Here is a 17,849-nt window from a genome sequence, read left to right on the forward strand (position 1 = left end):
ATGCCATCTTTGTCAGTAACTAAGAGAAGGAAATGGGAGGGAGAACTTGTCTGTTCAGTAAGTTAACATATTTTTATGTTAGACTGTCTCCTATGTGCAAGTAGTAATATGTAGTTTTGACAGTGAGGCTAATGGACTGCTTTTTTCATCCTTTCATAATTCTGAACCTTTTCATGTTTGTCCCTGTGCAAAGTTACTTCTATTTTAATTTCAGTAAAAGTGGAAGTATTTCATGGAACTGAAAACTAAAAAGTCTTAGCTGTCTCATTTTGCATTCTTTGTTAGTAGCATGCCTCACTGGAATCTCTATGGGGAGTAAAAATCTCAAGGCTGCTTACTTTGAGCTATGTGCATGAGAAAATATTTGGATCTATATATTATGTGGCTGTTAAGACCTTATCCTAAGGAAACAAAGAAGTAATAGCTTGTAGTCAACAGACTGCATCCCTCGTCAGCATGTTCCTCTTTGGAGAATGCTGTACATGCCCACACTCGTATCTCTGTTAAGGGTGAATAAAGCTGGTAGACATGATAATGTGAATGACTTCTGTGTGATCAGGGTTAATTATCCTCTAACCAAATTAGCAGGTTTGCTGCTTAGAATTTTTTTTTTTTTGACAAAGGGAAAAGACTCTGGGTGACCTATCCTCTGAGCAGAGAAAGAAGAACTGACATGACTGTAAGAATAGTTGTAACAGGCACATAAGGCCCTTTTACCCTGGGAATATATACCATGCCTGTTGGCGTGCTGAATACTTTGCCAAGATTATGCACCATTTATGTTCCGAGAGACAGTTTTCATTTAGTGGGAAGAGTATGTAGTTTGGAGATTAAATGGGTTAATAATCTAAACCAAAACTGTTTATGTCACTTTTCTAAAGATATGCCTGTTGTGGCCATTCTGTGGGAATTTTAAAATCTTCTCCAGCAGAATTATTTTGTATGTTAATGAGTGATTTACAGCCAGAAGTAATTTTTGGTGTTGTTACCTTGCTGTCTTGAACAAGGATTGCAACACTAAAGAGATAACAAAAAAAATATATCTAACTGAGGAAGTCTGTGTGTTTTAAGTATGTTTTAATAGAGTTGTAGAAGTAATGGTAGAGACGTTGCTGCAAGTTGAAGAATGAATTGTTTTTAAATATGTTTATAACTTTTTAAAGGTCCAGTTATTTTCAGAGCCTGAATTCAAGGGTAGCTGCCAAATATTTGAAAAAAACACAAGATGTATTGATTCATTTGTTGTGAAGTCTTCAAAAATTTTAGATGGCAGGTAAGTTATATTGAATGAATATTGCAAAATCACTAAAATGGTAAAAGTTTTAAAAAAGCAAACAGCTTTCTAACACCTGGTTTCACATATTGGGGACTTACAGAAAACAATGCTTTGCAGTATACACATCAATCTTTAGCTTGTCAGGACAAAACATTGTAAATAATGTTTCTCAGTAGCTTTTGCTAAAGACTGAGAAACACTAGCATTGTTTTACTTGGACAGAATTCTTAAGAAGCAGTTTCTTCTTCTTCCTGCAGCTGCATAGTGTATGACCAGGAAGAATTCTCCGGTAACCAGTATGTGTTAGAAGAAGGAATCTATCCTGATCTGACGGCAATGGGCTGTTCACCTGAAGCAGTTCTAAAATCTTTACGGATTATAAATATTGTAAGTAAAGATACTAGAAATATTGTAAAGATAAGTACACTGACTCTGATCTCCCATTTTTTATGACAGTAAAAATGATAAGGGCACAGCGACAACAGAGGAGTTCTGGGTTTCTTTTCCTATGCAGTAGCAATTAAATGTCTTATCTGGAGTAATTTTTTTTTGACCTCTGTGCTGTTTTTGCAAAGGAGAGGACATCACAGAAGGAGCTGTCTGGCATCACTGTTCTTAAGAACAGCTTTCAAAGGGACTTCTGTAAAAAAGTCAAGGATATGTCAAATAGACTATTTCCCAGTAGGAGAGACCACTTAGAGTGGGTTGAGGAATGTCAGTAGGACAGTATGAAGAAATATCTGTACTGCAGACCTTGCATTTTATGCATATTAGAAAAGCAGACTTAAGCAACTTTGCATGAAATACATGTAATTATAAAACACTATTGCTATCATCAGGCAAATGCAATTAGAGTTAATCATGAAATAATATAGCCTCCTAAAGTAAAGCAACACTCAGTGCCATTTGGTAAAATCAGACAGTATTATTTTCATGTGTGGTGGATACAAACCTAAACAACATTTACATATTTTGTAATTCATCAGTAGTCAGAAATGAGTTTGCTCAAGCCTATAACCAATCATTATGATGGATCACTTATGGAATCTGCAAGTATCTTTTAAGATCAAAGTAATTACTGTCAAAATGTGGTCAAGAATCCAGGAACTTAGGGCAATATGAAGAGATGGTACTCATTTTAAAAAAGGAGGAGTACACTATTGACTCTCTTCTTTGAATTTGGAAACTTTATTGCGCTCCACTGTAATTTTGGTAACCCGTCAGCGATGTAGCAGTTGACGAAGGAGAACTAAAATGTGTCATCCTCTTTCATGTCTCATGTTCATTTTGATGTATAGTGTAAACAAACATCTGCAGTGAGTGCGTCTGTCTTCTGAACTCTTTGGCTGTCCGGTAGACATATCCCATTAAAAACAACAGAAGTGTTTCTAGCTGAGTTTGGTGGGTGATCACCATGAATTAAAATAGGCTCTTTTTTTACATGTCAGTGTGAAGTTCTTGGGTTTTAAATGCTTGTTTCAAGCTGGAAGGACTGGCTTACTTTGGGAAGATTTATTTTTCATGACAGAGACTGTTGTGTTCAAACAGCCAAATGCCAGTTTTGTGCTTCTTCAAGTTTTTAAAACTTCTGAAAGTTGTTCTACCTCTACAGTTTATCATGATAATTCAGACAGTACTACAGAGCTGCATCTATTTGTAAGTCATGTGCTGCTTCTTCCTTCTTTAGAGGATTCCCACCTGTGGAGAAGAGGAAAATGCATTGCTTTGCTCAGCAGTTTGTTAGTAAACAAGAATACTGAGAATAAGAAGTTGGATGGAAATGATCATATTATACTGTTCATTTTTCATAATTTTACACAAGCTTGAACCGTACTATTCCAGATGCTGGTTTCACCTATCATGTTTATTTTGGGACTGATTTTTTTGGCATGGCTAGTCTTAATTCCTCCCTACTGTCTGCCATTCCCACAACTTTCCCTGGGATTTTTTTCTGTGACATTTATATACAAGAAGCACCTTTTCTATTTTAATATGTCAAATTGCTATACTTACCTAGTTTAACTCCCCTTTGCAGGGCTCGATTCCTAACGTACCATAAAACAAGGAAATGAAAGGGATATTTCATAAACTTGGAAGTGAAAGTTAAAAGGGATTTTGTTCATAGGCTCAAGGTTTTTGGGTTTTTATAGCACTGTATCTTTGCTTGATTGTACTTACTTTGCATGCTCCACATAGTTGTGCTACAGATAGAAAATAGCAAATTCAAGAAGGAAAAATGCTACATGTTCCTTTCCCTGAACATAGTATGAAAACAACTGTCAGTGTGGTTTATCCTTGAACAGCCATGCTGAAAATACTTCTTTGTAATGAGAAACTGTGAAATAACTGAATGTAGATATACAGGAGAGTCAGCTTCATACAGTGCAGTATGTGGGAAGAACTAAAAGTTAGAAAACTGCACTTTTCGCTGTGGGGAATGTTTTATATAACAGTGTTGCTGCTGAATGTAAAAAACGCTCAGAGCGGAAGGTGTGGCAGAAAATTGGAGGATTAGCTTTTCTGTCTGTGTGTTTTCTTCCTAAGTAGATTATTTCTGAAGCATTGTGTATGGCTCAAGGGCTGCTGCCTGATCAGTTGTGTGCCACAGAATCACAGAATGTTAGAGATTGGAAGGGACCTCGAAAGATCATCTAGTCCAATCCCCCTGCCGGAGCAGGAACACCTAGATCAGATCACACAGGAACGCATCCAGGCGGGCTTTGAATGTCTCCAGAGAAGGAGACTCCACAACCTCTCTGGGCAGCCTGTTCCAGTGCTCTGTCACCCTCACCGTGAAGTTTTTTTCTCATATTAGTGCAGGTGCAGGTCAGTAAAAGTGCTGAGGGGTCAGAGACACCGGGTATCATCATGGTATGACTGTTCTGGTTGGGCTCTTTACCTGTGACAACACATGACAGTCTAGTGTTAACCTTTCATGGTGATTTTGGAGTAAGCTGGAAGGCCTCTCCTGGCATTTTCTGCAGCCAAGCAGCCTGTGTGCCATCAGGAAGCATAGCTCAGCTGCTGCGTGACAGCCTGGACTACTGCGGAGTTAATGGTGATGCTCATGTAAGACTGTCATTCAGGCCCTTAAACACCTAGAGGAAGATTAAAGAGGAATTTAAGCACTGTGTATAAATTGGTAGACATGAGGTCTTGCGTAACAAAGTCACAGGGAAGGACGGGTATCCACTGCCATGCGTGTATGGAGCCACCTCTGCCTTGGAGGGCCTGTTTCCACGCCTGAGGCCAGATGTGAGTCTGTTGAGACTTCGCATCATATCGGGCGTTCCCGATCCAGCTGATATGTTTTGAGCATACCAAACACATGCCAGCAGGAGGGAGCTCTTCTGGCTATGGCATTGGTTTTATGCAGTCATTGGCTGGATGACTTGTGAGAGAGGGTGTGTCAGGGGCATTTCTGTCTATGATCATAAACTGTAACACCGAGACACTCTGATTTAATTGACTTTACCCTGAGGGATTTCAAACCCTTACCTCCTTGCTTCCAGGAGAAGGCCTTAATTGTGAGAGGTTATTTCCAGTCAGCCACAGATACCTTGCCTCATGGAAAAGAGTCCAAGGTTCATTACCCAGAAGTCATTTTAAATGGATTCAGTGATGCAGGGAGCTTCATGTGGGCAGAATCCCTTGGACACCAGAAGCATTTTGACAGAGGCACAAGAATCATCTCCTCACAGCAATTTGGAGGGTGCAGATGTTACAGTTTTTGCTTGAATCGTGACTTTCACCTCAGAAATACAAATGTTGAAGCTTTTGTCTAGTCAAAGATTGATGTTGCCATAACCTACTATAAGAGTTAAAAATGAGAGGTGTGAGTGAAAAGCAGTCCTCACAAGGCTGTGTCATCATTTGAAGCTGTAGAAATCAGTATTATCTTACTGTGTGTTTAAGTCTGAAGATGAAAATTCCTACAGTGATTGGGGTTTAGTGCAATGGAAGAGGGATATGGCATTAATTAAAATGTCTTTTAATACATACTTATGATATTATGCAGGAATCAAACACAGAGACATTTGTGTGTGCCTTAAGTTAAGGAGGTTTTATGTTCCAGGCAAGAACATCCCTTGTGCATTTTGTATAAGGACTTTTCATTTTAAATTTCTTTTAAGTAACCTGTTGGAGAGCAAAAACGGTATTTGGGGTCTTTGATCTTAAACGATCAAGAAGAAACTTCTGAAATAAAAGGGCTTTGTGTTCACAGTCACCATCTGGAGTTGTAGCATCCTGTAAAAGTGCTCATCTTCCTTTTGCAGGAGCTTTCTGAGCCGTGCATAGCTCTTTTTGAAAAGGTGGGTTTCCAAGGAAAGAAAATTGAATTCAGTACAGAAGTCTTAAATCTCCAGTTCCTGGGATACAATCCTCGAATAGCTTCAGTTCAAGTCCTTGGCGGCGTGTAAGTTTAAAGTAATTTTTTGTTTCTTTAGAATGATGTACATATTTAACAGAAAAATTACAGGTGTTGGAAACCAAGGAGTATAAAATTAGAATATCATGATGTGTGCAGTGCATGAATGCAGACTCTTTTTCAAATCCTGATCCAACAATATGTTATCACTGGCTGGTGCCCTGTGCTAGAAGTTGAAATGAATTTGAAAAAAGCTCACTAGGAAACTGGTGTCTTCTCTCATGCCATATTATAAAAGCCAGCTTGCATAGCATCCTTAAAACCAACTTCTGTGGTCTTGGTTTAGGTCTCAATCATTAAAAAAATCATTCAGTTCGTGATCTGTGTCATGTGTCAGAAGTTCAAAATGTTTTAAATAAGTCTTCACGTTCTTCCTTTTACCTAGGTGTTATGGACGCAGTGGTACAATCAGATCATGATCTGGCCCCTTTTGGCAGTAATAATAATCCTTTTTATTTCAGGAATTGGGTCAGACTCTTCGTTGTAAATCTAGCAGTTTTTTCACGATAGATTCTTGTTACTGTTGCTTTGCATTTAAATGTGTTCTTCTGAAGAGGTAAATTTCCAAGGGGTGTGCTAGAGATGCTGTTGGATAGCTTAAGACTGCCCTCAAGTGGATAGCTAATACCAGATATGTAGAGCAAGCCATTTTCCCCATATGGAGAAGCTGGTCAAAGGGTTTCATTAGCACTCTGAACTGAAGTTTGAAACATAAAGGTCGTAAGAAAAGGTACAACACTCCGTATTCTTAATTCAGTACCTTTCACCATAACCCCAGTATAGTTGATTTTGAATTGTGCATGTTTCCTGTCCGATGAATAGATATGGGTTTTTTCTGGTTGATCACTGAAGTGTATAGAGTATGATATGAAGCTTCTGATTTCATTATAGCAGTGTCAGCTGCTGAAATGTGTCAAAATACAAAGTTCGGAGTGTCCTTGCCCCTACTGCCTCTTATTGAGGGGTTTTCATCTTCTCTTGTTTTGCTAAGAGGCATCCATTTATAATTCTCTTAATTTCATACCTGGGAATAGATGTGTATTAGGCTGTGAAAAAGCACCAAAATTTAAGGTGAGTATGCCTCTTTGGGATATAGACACCTACTGTCAAATCAGTCAGAGGAAAGGAGGTAACAGGAAAATGTGTGTATTGAGTGTTTGTGTACTCAGAAACCTATGGCTATTGGACAGTCCCAGCAAATCAGTGTGAGAAAACTCAACAAATTGCACTGTATTGCAGTGTGTTTAAAAGTCTAGTTGTAATTCACTGCCTGTCCAATAGTAGAGAAGTGGAAGTTGGGTTCTGCCAGGTTGCTCTCAATGTGATTGTAAGCATGGTTGGATGTGTGCTAGGGAACACTAAACAAAATTTTTCTCTATGCTTTTTCTCTCTCTGTCTCCCCTTCCCTGTATTTGTAAAGAAAGGTGTTCTGAAATAAAACCTCTGTCAGAATACCCTAAAGAACTTCACCCTGTTGCAGTTCCCGGGTTCCAGTATTTGCTTGTTGCAATCTGTATCCCTGGTAGTTCTTTCCCATGTGGGTCAGGCCTGTCCAAATTAAGATACACTGAACTACTGGTTCTGCACATGCAGCAATCTAGCATATGCAGCATATGTAGCATATACATATATGCTCCTTGAGGAGTCACAGTACCTCCTGAAAACATGTTATATTTAAAAGTTCTCCCTTTAAGGCAAGAAAATGCTTTGTTTAATTCAGCTTTTAATTTTTAAATAACAGGACTTTAAAATGTGAACTCCAGTGTACTCATCTTAATGCAGTTCATCTAAATCAGGACATGATTTTATTATTTTGAAGACCTGTTAAAAAGGTCGTTGGCTTTCCAAAGCTAAGTGCTGGTACGCTCTGGGACAAATTTCTATCAACCGCGTTTATTGATTCCAAAGCAGGATTTGGCAGTAAAAGCATTCTGTCTTTTTTTTTCTTTTTTCTCATAGATGGATAATTTATGAGCATAGTAATTACAGGGGGCGTCAGATGTTGTTGTCACCAAATGAAATTCCAGATTGGTATAAAGTGAGTGGCTATTGTCAGATAGGTTCTCTGAGACCTTTACTGCAGGTGAGTAGGCTCTGAAGTGAGATTGTCAAGTCCTAATTTATATTTTATAATGGAGTAGGGGGATACTATACAGTTGAAAGCAATGTTACAGTCTTGATGCATATCACAAGCTTCAGCAGTGGCAATTGTGCAAAGAGATCGCTCCGTAGTTTCACTTCTAATAAAATCTGTTTGATTATGCTACATGGCTTTGCAGTTCTACTGCTTAAACTGTTCATTAAGTATACTTTAAACCAAAGCATAGAAGACAGCATATAAGGATTTGCAAAAATATTTTAACAAATAATGGCTACAACTACAACATATAAATTATTTTGTGTTGTTTTATAAGTGCCCAGACTGGTCACTGTCATGCTGTCTCTATCTGCATTATTTTTGGAACAAAAAGCAAATTGGTCAACAAAATCAGATACTTCAATTGATAGTGATTTTGTGTGGATTAGGGGGGAAGGTCCTTCCCTGCTTATTGCATAGCAGAATAATTTGCAAATCTAATGCAAAACTTATTCTTGTGGTGTCCTTTTCATTTTGTTCACTAAATAAGGACCATGTGATTTGGTCCACTATTGCAGCAGTCCTGTGAGCATTAACATTTGAGGTTCTTGTTGAGCCATGTTTTATTGAGGAAACACCTTTTTCTAATTCACAGATTACCTGGACCTGTAACCAAATGCATTTGCTTGCTGTCATAGCATTGTCTTTGTATAGCCTTAAGCAGAATTCAGAATAATGTGTTTCGACTGCCCTGGCTGAGAGCTTGTCTAAACAGACATGTTAATGTGTAACAAGCCACAGCATGCATGTGCAGTGCAATACTTACTGCCAGTGAAATAAGCAGCACTGCAGAAGTGCACCCTTAATGAAAGTTAAGAGCATCCATACAAGAAGTAAGCAGAGAGAAGTTAGTGCTGCTGTGAATTAAAAAATCTTAGCTTTTCACTGTGTGCTGACCTCAGAGCATAGGAAAGCCTAAAACTCTCCATGCACAATGGTGAGTTCTCAAAGCTTGGCTTGTCCTAAAGACTTACGGACTTTGGAATTAAATTCTAAAATAGAAAAGTCAAGCTTTCTGAAAGAAAGAGGGAGGCATGGGTTTCAGCACTGAACAGTAATTGCTCTGAAGTTAACCAGAGCAGGGTGTGTTCTGCGCCGAGACTCTGGTTAAAGAGTTGTGTTGTTTTCTGCAGAAACGTGTGTACTTCAGGCTTCGAAACAAGGAAACAGGAAAATTCATGTCAGCTGATGGAAACTTAGACAATCTGAATCTTCTCAGAATACAGGTTGCAGAAGACACAGACTCAGATGATCAGATCTGGGTTTATCAGGATGGATCCATAAGGTGCCGGGTGAGGTTCAAGTTCAATGTAAATTTTCTCTTTTCCTTTCCAATAGTAGGGTGTTCTGAATTCAAACCCTGTATCATCCTAGTTTGTTTTATAGGCTTATTCCATTTCTGCTGTAATATAATATTTTTCTTGTTTTTTGTTGGTTTTGTTATATGAACTAGTTGTATGATACGTTTTTTGATATAATCAAAATTTTGAGAGATTTTAGTTATGATCTGCTTTTCCCCTAAAGAATTGTAGCTTCATAAGTACACTGAACACCAGAAGATTATTGTCTTGCTCTTCATGAGCTCCTTCCACTTTCATGCTTTCTTTCTCCACAGTGAAAATATCACAAAAGTTTCAAAGCAGGGAAGCTCTTTTAAAATGCAGACCCTTCCTGATAATATTTTGAACTGTACATACCTTGTGGTAGGTCCATTAGTGTAATGTAGGTTATATCCTCTTCCGCATTCACGCAAGCTTAAAGCTCAAATCTTACTCTTTCAGTTTTTTGGATTTTTTTTGTTTGTTTGGCTGTTTTTTTCTCATTATCCCTGTTATTTGTCAAATTCATCCCTTTTCCATTCTTCTGTACCAGTTTCCAAATGAAGTCCTACTTTTCTCACAGTCCATAAAACTAATCATCTGCAAACTGTCATTGAGGTGAGCAGAGGTATGCACAGTTCATAATGTTTAAGCATGAACAGTCTTAGGTAGGAATGCCAGCCAAAGAAAATTAAGTTACTTTAATACTGTTAAACAGCTTGACTGCAAAGAATCATGTGAACTTTTTTCTATAGGATTGTATAACTTCAAAGGAGCCATTTATAACTATGTCATCTATGCTGGAGGGAAAAATCTTACTGTTAATAAGCTAAGGCATTGTTTGGACATGTTTACAGAACACATGCAGTAGTAAAAGGGATTTATGCAGACGGCAAAATGATGCAAAGCTAAAAGCCTTAATATCACATACAAATGACTTCTCTTGACAGTGCCTCTGAAACATTTCACTGAAAGTATTCATATCGTGACAGTGTGGTATTACATGGCGTTGGAGAAATGCTCTTGGTTTTTTTCCCCATCTCTGTATTTCATAAAGCAGTTTATCTGTGCAGAAAAGACACAGCTCGTGCTGTATAGCAATCAGGTAGCTTAGTGCCGAGTGCAAGCTGTCAACATTCATCTTAAATGACTGAACTCTTACAGAGCTCTGCCATCTTTCTGTTGAATGGCAGCAAAAGTATTTTGCACAAAATATTGGTTTTCACCACATTTTAAAACCAAAATTGAGCTCATGGGTGGATAGGTACGTGCACGTAGGCAGAGACAGGTCATTGGAAGAACCTGTGCCTTTCTTCCTGTAAGCTTAGGTCATCTCAGTGACTCCTGAGTCATGGTATCTTGAGGTGTTGCCTGAGGTTTTCAAGGAAAGGCTGTTTTAGGTAGGTAGGATAATCAGTAAGTAGGTTATGAAAGTCATTCTGCTCATTCTGTTAGAAAAAGATATGAATAGCAGATATGAATTCAGGTCTCGTCACTCTTCATGAGTTTCTTGGGGATGGGTGAAGTAGCAGCCTAGAAACAAATGAGAATTTCAGAACTGCAGAGCTACATTGATTTACTTCAATTCTAGGTTATGACAGTAAGAAGTACCACTTTTTCAAAACTGTATAATTAATAATTTAGGGCCATGTCAACAATGGCAGATGGGTGTCTCTTTAATGTGCCACTGAAGTCCATTTAGAAGTTATAAGGTGGCTTATCAAGATCTATTGAAAATCACTGTTCATAGAACCATAGAATGGTTTGGGTTGGAAGGGACCTTAGCAATCATCAAGTTCCAACCCCCCTGCCATGGACAGGGACACCTCCCACTAGACCAGGTTGCTCAAAGCCTCATCCAGCCTGGCCTTGAACACCTCCAGGGATGGGGCATCCACAGCTTCCCTGGGCAACCTGTTCAATTGCCTCACCACCATCACAGTAAAGAATTTCTTCCTTATATCTAGTCTAAATCCACTTTCTTCCAGTTTAAATCCATTACCCCTCATCCTGTCGCTACATGCCCTTGTAAAAAGTCCCTCCCCATCTCTCCTGCAGGCCCCCTTCAGGTACTGGAAGGCTGCTGTAAGGTCCTCCTGGAGCCTTCTCTTCTCCAGGCTGAACAGCCCCAACTCTCTCAGCCTGTCCTCAGAGGGGAGGTGTTCCAGCCCTCCGATCATCTTTGTGGCTCTCCTCTGGACCCACTCCAACAGCTCGACATCCTTCTTGCATTGGGGTCCCAGAGCTGGATGCAGTACTCCAGGTGGGGTCTCAAGAGAGCAGAGGGGGAGAATCTCCTCCCTGGGCCTGCTGGCCACACTCTTGATGTAGCTCAGGATTCAGTTGGCCTTCTGGGCCACAAGAACATACTGCCAGCTCATGTTCAGTTTTTCATCTACTGACACCCCCAAGCCCTTCGCCTCAGAGCTGCTCTCAATCCATTCTCCTCCCAGCCTGTATTTGTGCTGGGGATTGCCTTGACCCATGTGCAGGACCTTGTACTTGGCTTTGTTGAACTTCATGAGGCTCACGTAGGCCCTCACATAGGCCCAGCTCTCAAGCCTGTCCAGGTCCTTCTGGATGGCATCGCTTCCCTCTAGCATGTCAACTGCACCACACAGCTTGGTGTTGTCCACAAACTCACTGAGGGTGCACTTGATCCCACTGTCCATGTCACGGACAAAGACATTAAATAGTACTGATCCCTGAGGAATGCCACTCGTCAGCATTCTCCATTTGGACATTGAGCCATTGATCGCAACTCTGAGTGTGGCCATCCAGACAATTCCTTATCCACCGTGTGGTCCATCCATCAAATCCATATTTTTTCAATTTGGCCACCAGGATGTCATGCGGGACAGTGTCAAACGCTTTGCAGAAGGCCAGGTAGATGACGTCAGCTGCTCTTCCTTGTCCACTGATGCCGTAACTCCATCATAAAAGGCCCCCAGGTTTGTCAGGCAGGATTTGCCCTTGGTGAAGCCATGCTGGTTACCAGTCACCTCTCCTTCATTTTCTATGTGCCTTAGTAGAGCCTTTGGGAGGATTTGCTCCATGATCTTGCCAGGCACAGAGGTGAGACTGACTGGCCTGTAGTTCTAGTTCTCCAGGTCATCTTTTTTACACTTCTTGAAAATGGGGGTTATGTTTCCCCTTTTCCAGTCGGTGGGAACTTCACCAGACTGCCATGACCCTTCAAATATGACGGTTAATGGTTTGGCAACTTCATCCGCCCTCAGGACCTGTGGATGGATCTCGTCAGGTCCCATGGACTTGTGCACCTTCAGGTTCTTTAGATGGTATCGAACCTCATCCTCACTTACAGTGGGCAGATCATCCTTCTCCCAGTTCTTACCTTCACTTTCTGCAACCTGGGTGGTGAAGACCGAGGCAAAGAAGTCACTGAGCACCTCAGCCTTCTCCATATCCCTTGTGCCCAGGTCTCCAGTTTCCTTTCGGAGAGGGCCCGCTTCTTCCCTAGTATTCATTTTATCACCAATGTACTTGTAGAAGTTCTTGTTCCCCTTTATGCCCCTGGCTAGATTTAATTCTGTCTGGTCTTTAGCTTTCCTAAACCTGATCCCTGGCTGCTCGGACAGCCTCTTTGTATACCTCCCAGCTAACCCGTTCTTGCTTCCACTCCCTATATATTTTCTTTTTGTGCCTTATGTTCACATAGAATGATTAACTGTAATGTATTACTAATACAGCCTTAGTATTCAAGTAAGCTTGATTTTTGCCAGTTCTTTTTTTACCCATAAAGACATTTGCAGAGTTTTGAAATCAATACAAATGGCTAGGACAAGAATATAGAACAAAGAAGAAAATACTGTTGTGATACACTGTGAAATTGATACACTGTACTGTGCAGTTATGTCCTTTATCTTAAGAGGTTGTTGCTGAACTAGAAACAATTAAAGAACAAAAAAAGAATGAGCAGAGAGATGGAGGGCTTCTGTGCAAAGGAAGAGGTGAAACAGCTAGGACTTGTTAGACTGCAAAGGGGGCAGTTTGAGGGATGATATGATTGAAGTCTCTGCAAACATAGCGTGGACAAGACATCCCTTAAAATAAGGGAGGGAAAGGGGGGTGAGGAGAGCATAAAATAAAACTAGTAGTTGCCTGTCAAATTTTTTTTTTTCTGAAGTAGTAGTTAAGATTTGGAACTGCTTGCCACAGATGGGTTGTGATCTGGAAGGGTGTATGCATAAAAGGGTTACATTTATCTCAGTGGGAAGTGACTAAAAAATTCACATATGGGACAGAAACCATCCAGATACTAGAGGTACCAGCTCTGCATGGAAAAGTCTCTGGGCTGGAAATTGCTGTAGACTGGGAGAGTTTACCGGGAAAATACTGCATAGAAGAGCAGAGTGAGTGTCATCTTCCATAGCATGTTATTGGTCACTGCTAGAGGCAGGTGCTAATTGCACCTTTTGATCTGATACAGCATGGTCATTTTAATGTTCTTACGTAGTGGAGAGTGTCAGCAGAAACCAGAACAAAAGAAGAATAAGTAGTCTTGAGTTTAGGGCAAAAATACATTCCTTTAGGGAAACTAGTTCCTAGATTCCGTTCTCACCTGCTCGCATCTATCCTATCTGATTTAAAAACCAGTGGATACTACAAGTAAGGCCTTTTGAATAATTGCTGTTGCCTTTCTGATGATACAGATGGCAGAGGATTGCTGCTTGACAATTGTTGGAAATCTTATAACTCCTGGCTCTAAACTTGGTCTGTCATTTGAGCGGAATGAAGACAAACAATATTGGCATATTAGTCCTGATGGCAGGATTTATAGCAAGATGAAACCTAAGCTGGTTTTAGATATCAAAGGTAAGCAAATGTGTTATCTCATTACATTGTGTCTTAATTACGTGGTATTTACAGTGGGATGGGCACTAAATGTGCCTATAAATTAAGGATGGTGCTATAGTTACTTTAATCTAGAATCAAAAAAGACCCGATTAGCTAGTCTGACCTCCTGTATAAACAGGCCCTAGGACTTCATTTCATTTTTCTTACAGAGTTTAGTAACTCATAGTACTTGCTTATCTTGTATTCCCAGTGTCCACTCATTGTAGATATCCTCAGTTAATTTTATGTGGCACTGAGTGATGTGAATATAATTATTTAAAAATGCTGAAGCAAGAAAAACCTAGTTTCTCATTAACTTTTATTTTCTTATATAGTAGTCATAGATGCAGCACCCAAAGGATAGTGGGAAAGCTATACATTGATGTGATTAGATGCCCAAAGTGTTTTTATTTGTTTATTAATGGTTGTACCTTTATTGTAAACATGAGATTCTGCCATAGCAGCCCAAGGTCTGAGTGCACTTGATGCATGTTTTACAGTTGCTTTTGTCACAGCAGTTTGATTCATGTAGATACTGTTTCTGAACTTTTTTTTCATAGTTTCATAGAAAATATGTAAAAGCAGCAAATGAAATTATTAGCAGAATTAGCATAATCAGATGTTCTTATATAACTCTGCATTGAGGGAGTGGAGGGAGTAGTAATTTCCTATAGCTGTTCATTCTTTTTTCTAGCTGTTTAAAAAATTAATTTCAGATTGATGCTGTGACATGAACTACAGAAAACAGAAATAGAAAAATACCAGAGTGAACAAGTCAGCACCTTGTAACTAAGAAGGACAAGACTGGCAGGATGGTGGCACAAATATTCACAAATTCTCTTTACTGCCATATAAAGCTACTGCCTATTATAAACTTACCAAGACTCCAGTTCAAGGAAGAGTCTTTAGTCATAATGACTGCATACCTTTTTCTAAAGTCAGCTCCAAGTGGCACCACACAAGCAGAAATACTATTACACTGACTTGTCTTCAGTTAATCATGTTAAAAGCAATTATGTATTCTGCATTTATAATTTAAGAACTTCACAATGGATAGTTCTGGTGATGAAAGTGTAGATGCACTCTTAGTTTAAAAAAATACATCTGTACTGTAAGTAAGAAAGAGAAGGGACATTTAGCTTTTCTTTGAGAAAGTCTAGTAGGAACATTACCTGTTTCTACCAATTCCCATTCTTGACCACAAGCAGAGCATTAATGAACTCTTCAGCAAATCAATGTAGTTGTTCAGCTGTGCAGTTACCAATGCCACCTTGTGGATATCCTGGCATAGCGCAATGCCTTGTCCAGAGCACGGCTCTATGAAAGTAAATAAGCTCTTGTTCTGCTAAAAGAAATCCCATCTTTCCCCATTATACCATGCTTACATTGTCAGACACTGCTTACAAAATATTTGTTGCCCTTGCAGTGATAACTGAGCTATGTAGCTAGTATGTTTTGTAGCTGCTGGTTAGTTTTTTTTCCTCCAGTAGTATTTGATCTGGTATTCCCTTCTTTTTCTCTGTTTTCTGAAGAACTTTGCAACTATTTCTGCTGTATTTCTCTACTGCTTTTTAGTAATTGCCTGGTGATGGGAAGAAGAGAAATCATATTGGTGTTAACCTTCTCAGAGACCTTTCTGATTTGGGACAGTGGCACCAGAAAGCCTTCCCCAAACTCCTGGAGTGGAGATCAGCTAAGGTGCTTGAGATGGCATTTCTTAGTACAAAAGAGCTGCTCTTAAATGTGCCTGTCCATGCAGGACTCCAGGTGCCCAGCATATTTCTTTCTGAGATTTGCTAGAACCTGTATTTGTTACACTCATCATAAGCTTTCAGCTGCTAGGCACGTCTTTCACTCACATTCAGGGAGGGTGAGGCTACAGGAGTGCAGAATGAAAGACGGCCTGGACGGCTGCTTCCAGTGGGAATACTACCTGCTGTTGCAGGTGTATTGTACTACACGAGATGCATGTGTCTTACACTTCTGCAGTATGTACCAGATGTAAGGAAAAAAAATGGCAATTCTGACTTTTAGCTCCAGTTGAATGTTTCTTTGCTTCCATGTTTCCTAAGTCAGAATACTAATGGTGCTTTTCTGTGGCATTGCATCGTGAGTAAATTAAGCCCCTCTAAGAAAGGGTAATATTTGTCACTGTGTGTTCAGCTGCCAGTTGAAACAGCTGAATATTGGGTTATATTCTGTGTATGGAGACTTGCAAAGTAGATGGTCACAATACAGGATTATAATGGCTAAGAGTAAATGAGTACCAGGCCTTGTCCCTGGTGTGGTCATGCTCGTATTGTCTGTTAGCAGCAGGACTTATTTCAGCATGTAAACATCATCTTTAGAGCAAAATGACAACTGACACTGTTGAGGGGAAACTGAACAGCTGTTTGACTTTTGGGAAGTGACAGTCTTAAAGGAGCTACGCCTGACTGTACTGGAGTGTTTCCTTCCTTTGCCATCCAGGCTGACAAAGCTGAGGTACTCGGTTACTGAAGGCCTGGAGAGGAGCAGACAGGCTCTCTTGTTTCAAGATTTAATTCCAGAAGCAGGCAGTAATGAAAATGAGTTTGTCTTTTCAGTGCTGGGGGGGGGAGAGGAGAAACTGTCTACACCAGCACTTTCAGAGTTGGCCTGAAACCCAGAGTACGTCTCTTGTTTCAAAGATAATCTACAGTCCTCAAAATTTTTCTTTACAGGGGGCACGCAATATGATCGTGACCATGTTGTTGTCAACGCAGTCAACGAAGAAAAGTTAACGCAGTGTTGGGAACCACTTGTTGTATAAACCCAAACAAGCAGAGATGATGTTTGAATTGGTCACTATTCTGTACACAAGAATCAGCACTGCCACCTCTGAAGGATACAGGATCAACAATGACAGTTTTGTCTTTTTTTTTTGAGGTTTTAAAAAGAACAAGCAACAGAATGATTCCACCTCTTTGTCTAAGATTATTATCCCTATCAAATATTGGGTATCTCTCAACTTTGTTTTTTTTGTAAATCATCACACCTCAATGTCAGCTAGAGTGGTAGTATGCCTTTGGGTAGAAGGAAAGAACTTAGAGGTGGGAGAGACCTCATAAAGTTACAATTGTGTCAGTGAGTAGTTAATCCAGAATAGTCAGTAAGCATAATTTTAAATTATTTTTTAAAGTTTTTTTTTTTAACTGAGAGAAGGCCTGAAAAATAATTAAAGCTTATTTTGTAAAGGACAGGAGTGCAATGTGTATGTGGATATAGCAACTTGGACCTATGGGCTGTAGCACAGAGAAGTATTCACTACTGGAAATTAATATATTTGTTTTACTGGAATAAACTTATGTTTACTGAAAGTTTGAAGACTGCTAGCACACAGCACATCCAAATAATTTTTTACATGTGGTTTCAAATATAGTTAATATGCTAATATAGTAATTCCTAAATTAAGAACAAATTCTAGATTTTATCATGTAGAGAGATGATGTAAATTAGTAGATGTTTGTTAGAAAAAGAGAGGGCCCAGCAAAAGGATGCATCGAAATATGAAGAACTTGCCCATTTTCTAGGCTGCCTAACTTTCTGAGTTATGAGTATTTTACTTCTTTGCCAAGCCAAATTTTTACCTTTTAAAACAGTTTCAGTAAGTACAGTCTTCCTGAACTCCAGTATCATATAGAAAACAAGAATTTTTAGGGAAACTATCACTCGGCTGCAAAAGCACCTCAAGCACCATGGTTGCTAAGCTTTTCAGCCACTGCCTGTTGGGCTTACCATGGAGAATGCCAGCCTCGCAAGTATTTCTGGTGATGTTGAAGAGCAGTGTCTGTGGTGGGCTCCTGGCTCCTG

At 39.7% G+C, this 17,849-nt stretch overlaps 1 protein-coding gene across 1 annotated transcript in view; it reads left to right on the plus strand.

The window, feature by feature from the left end:
• Positions 1–16,809, plus strand: part of AIM1 (absent in melanoma 1) — a 41,872-nt gene extending 25,063 nt beyond the window's left edge. Inside the window, exons 15-21 of the mRNA XM_010075907.1 lie at positions 1,164–1,273; positions 1,534–1,663; positions 5,554–5,693; positions 7,665–7,788; positions 8,976–9,134; positions 13,835–13,997; positions 16,721–16,809. Of these exons, the coding sequence (XP_010074209.1) occupies positions 1,164–1,273; positions 1,534–1,663; positions 5,554–5,693; positions 7,665–7,788; positions 8,976–9,134; positions 13,835–13,997; positions 16,721–16,809 (915 nt within the window). The remainder of the gene's footprint in view (positions 1–1,163; positions 1,274–1,533; positions 1,664–5,553; positions 5,694–7,664; positions 7,789–8,975; positions 9,135–13,834; positions 13,998–16,720) is intronic.
• Positions 16,810–17,849: the final 1,040 nt, after the last annotated feature.

This window comes from Pterocles gutturalis, unplaced genomic scaffold (assembly GCF_000699245.1).
Source record: "Pterocles gutturalis isolate BGI_N339 unplaced genomic scaffold, ASM69924v1 scaffold4048, whole genome shotgun sequence".
NCBI lineage: Eukaryota > Metazoa > Chordata > Aves > Pterocliformes > Pteroclidae > Pterocles > Pterocles gutturalis.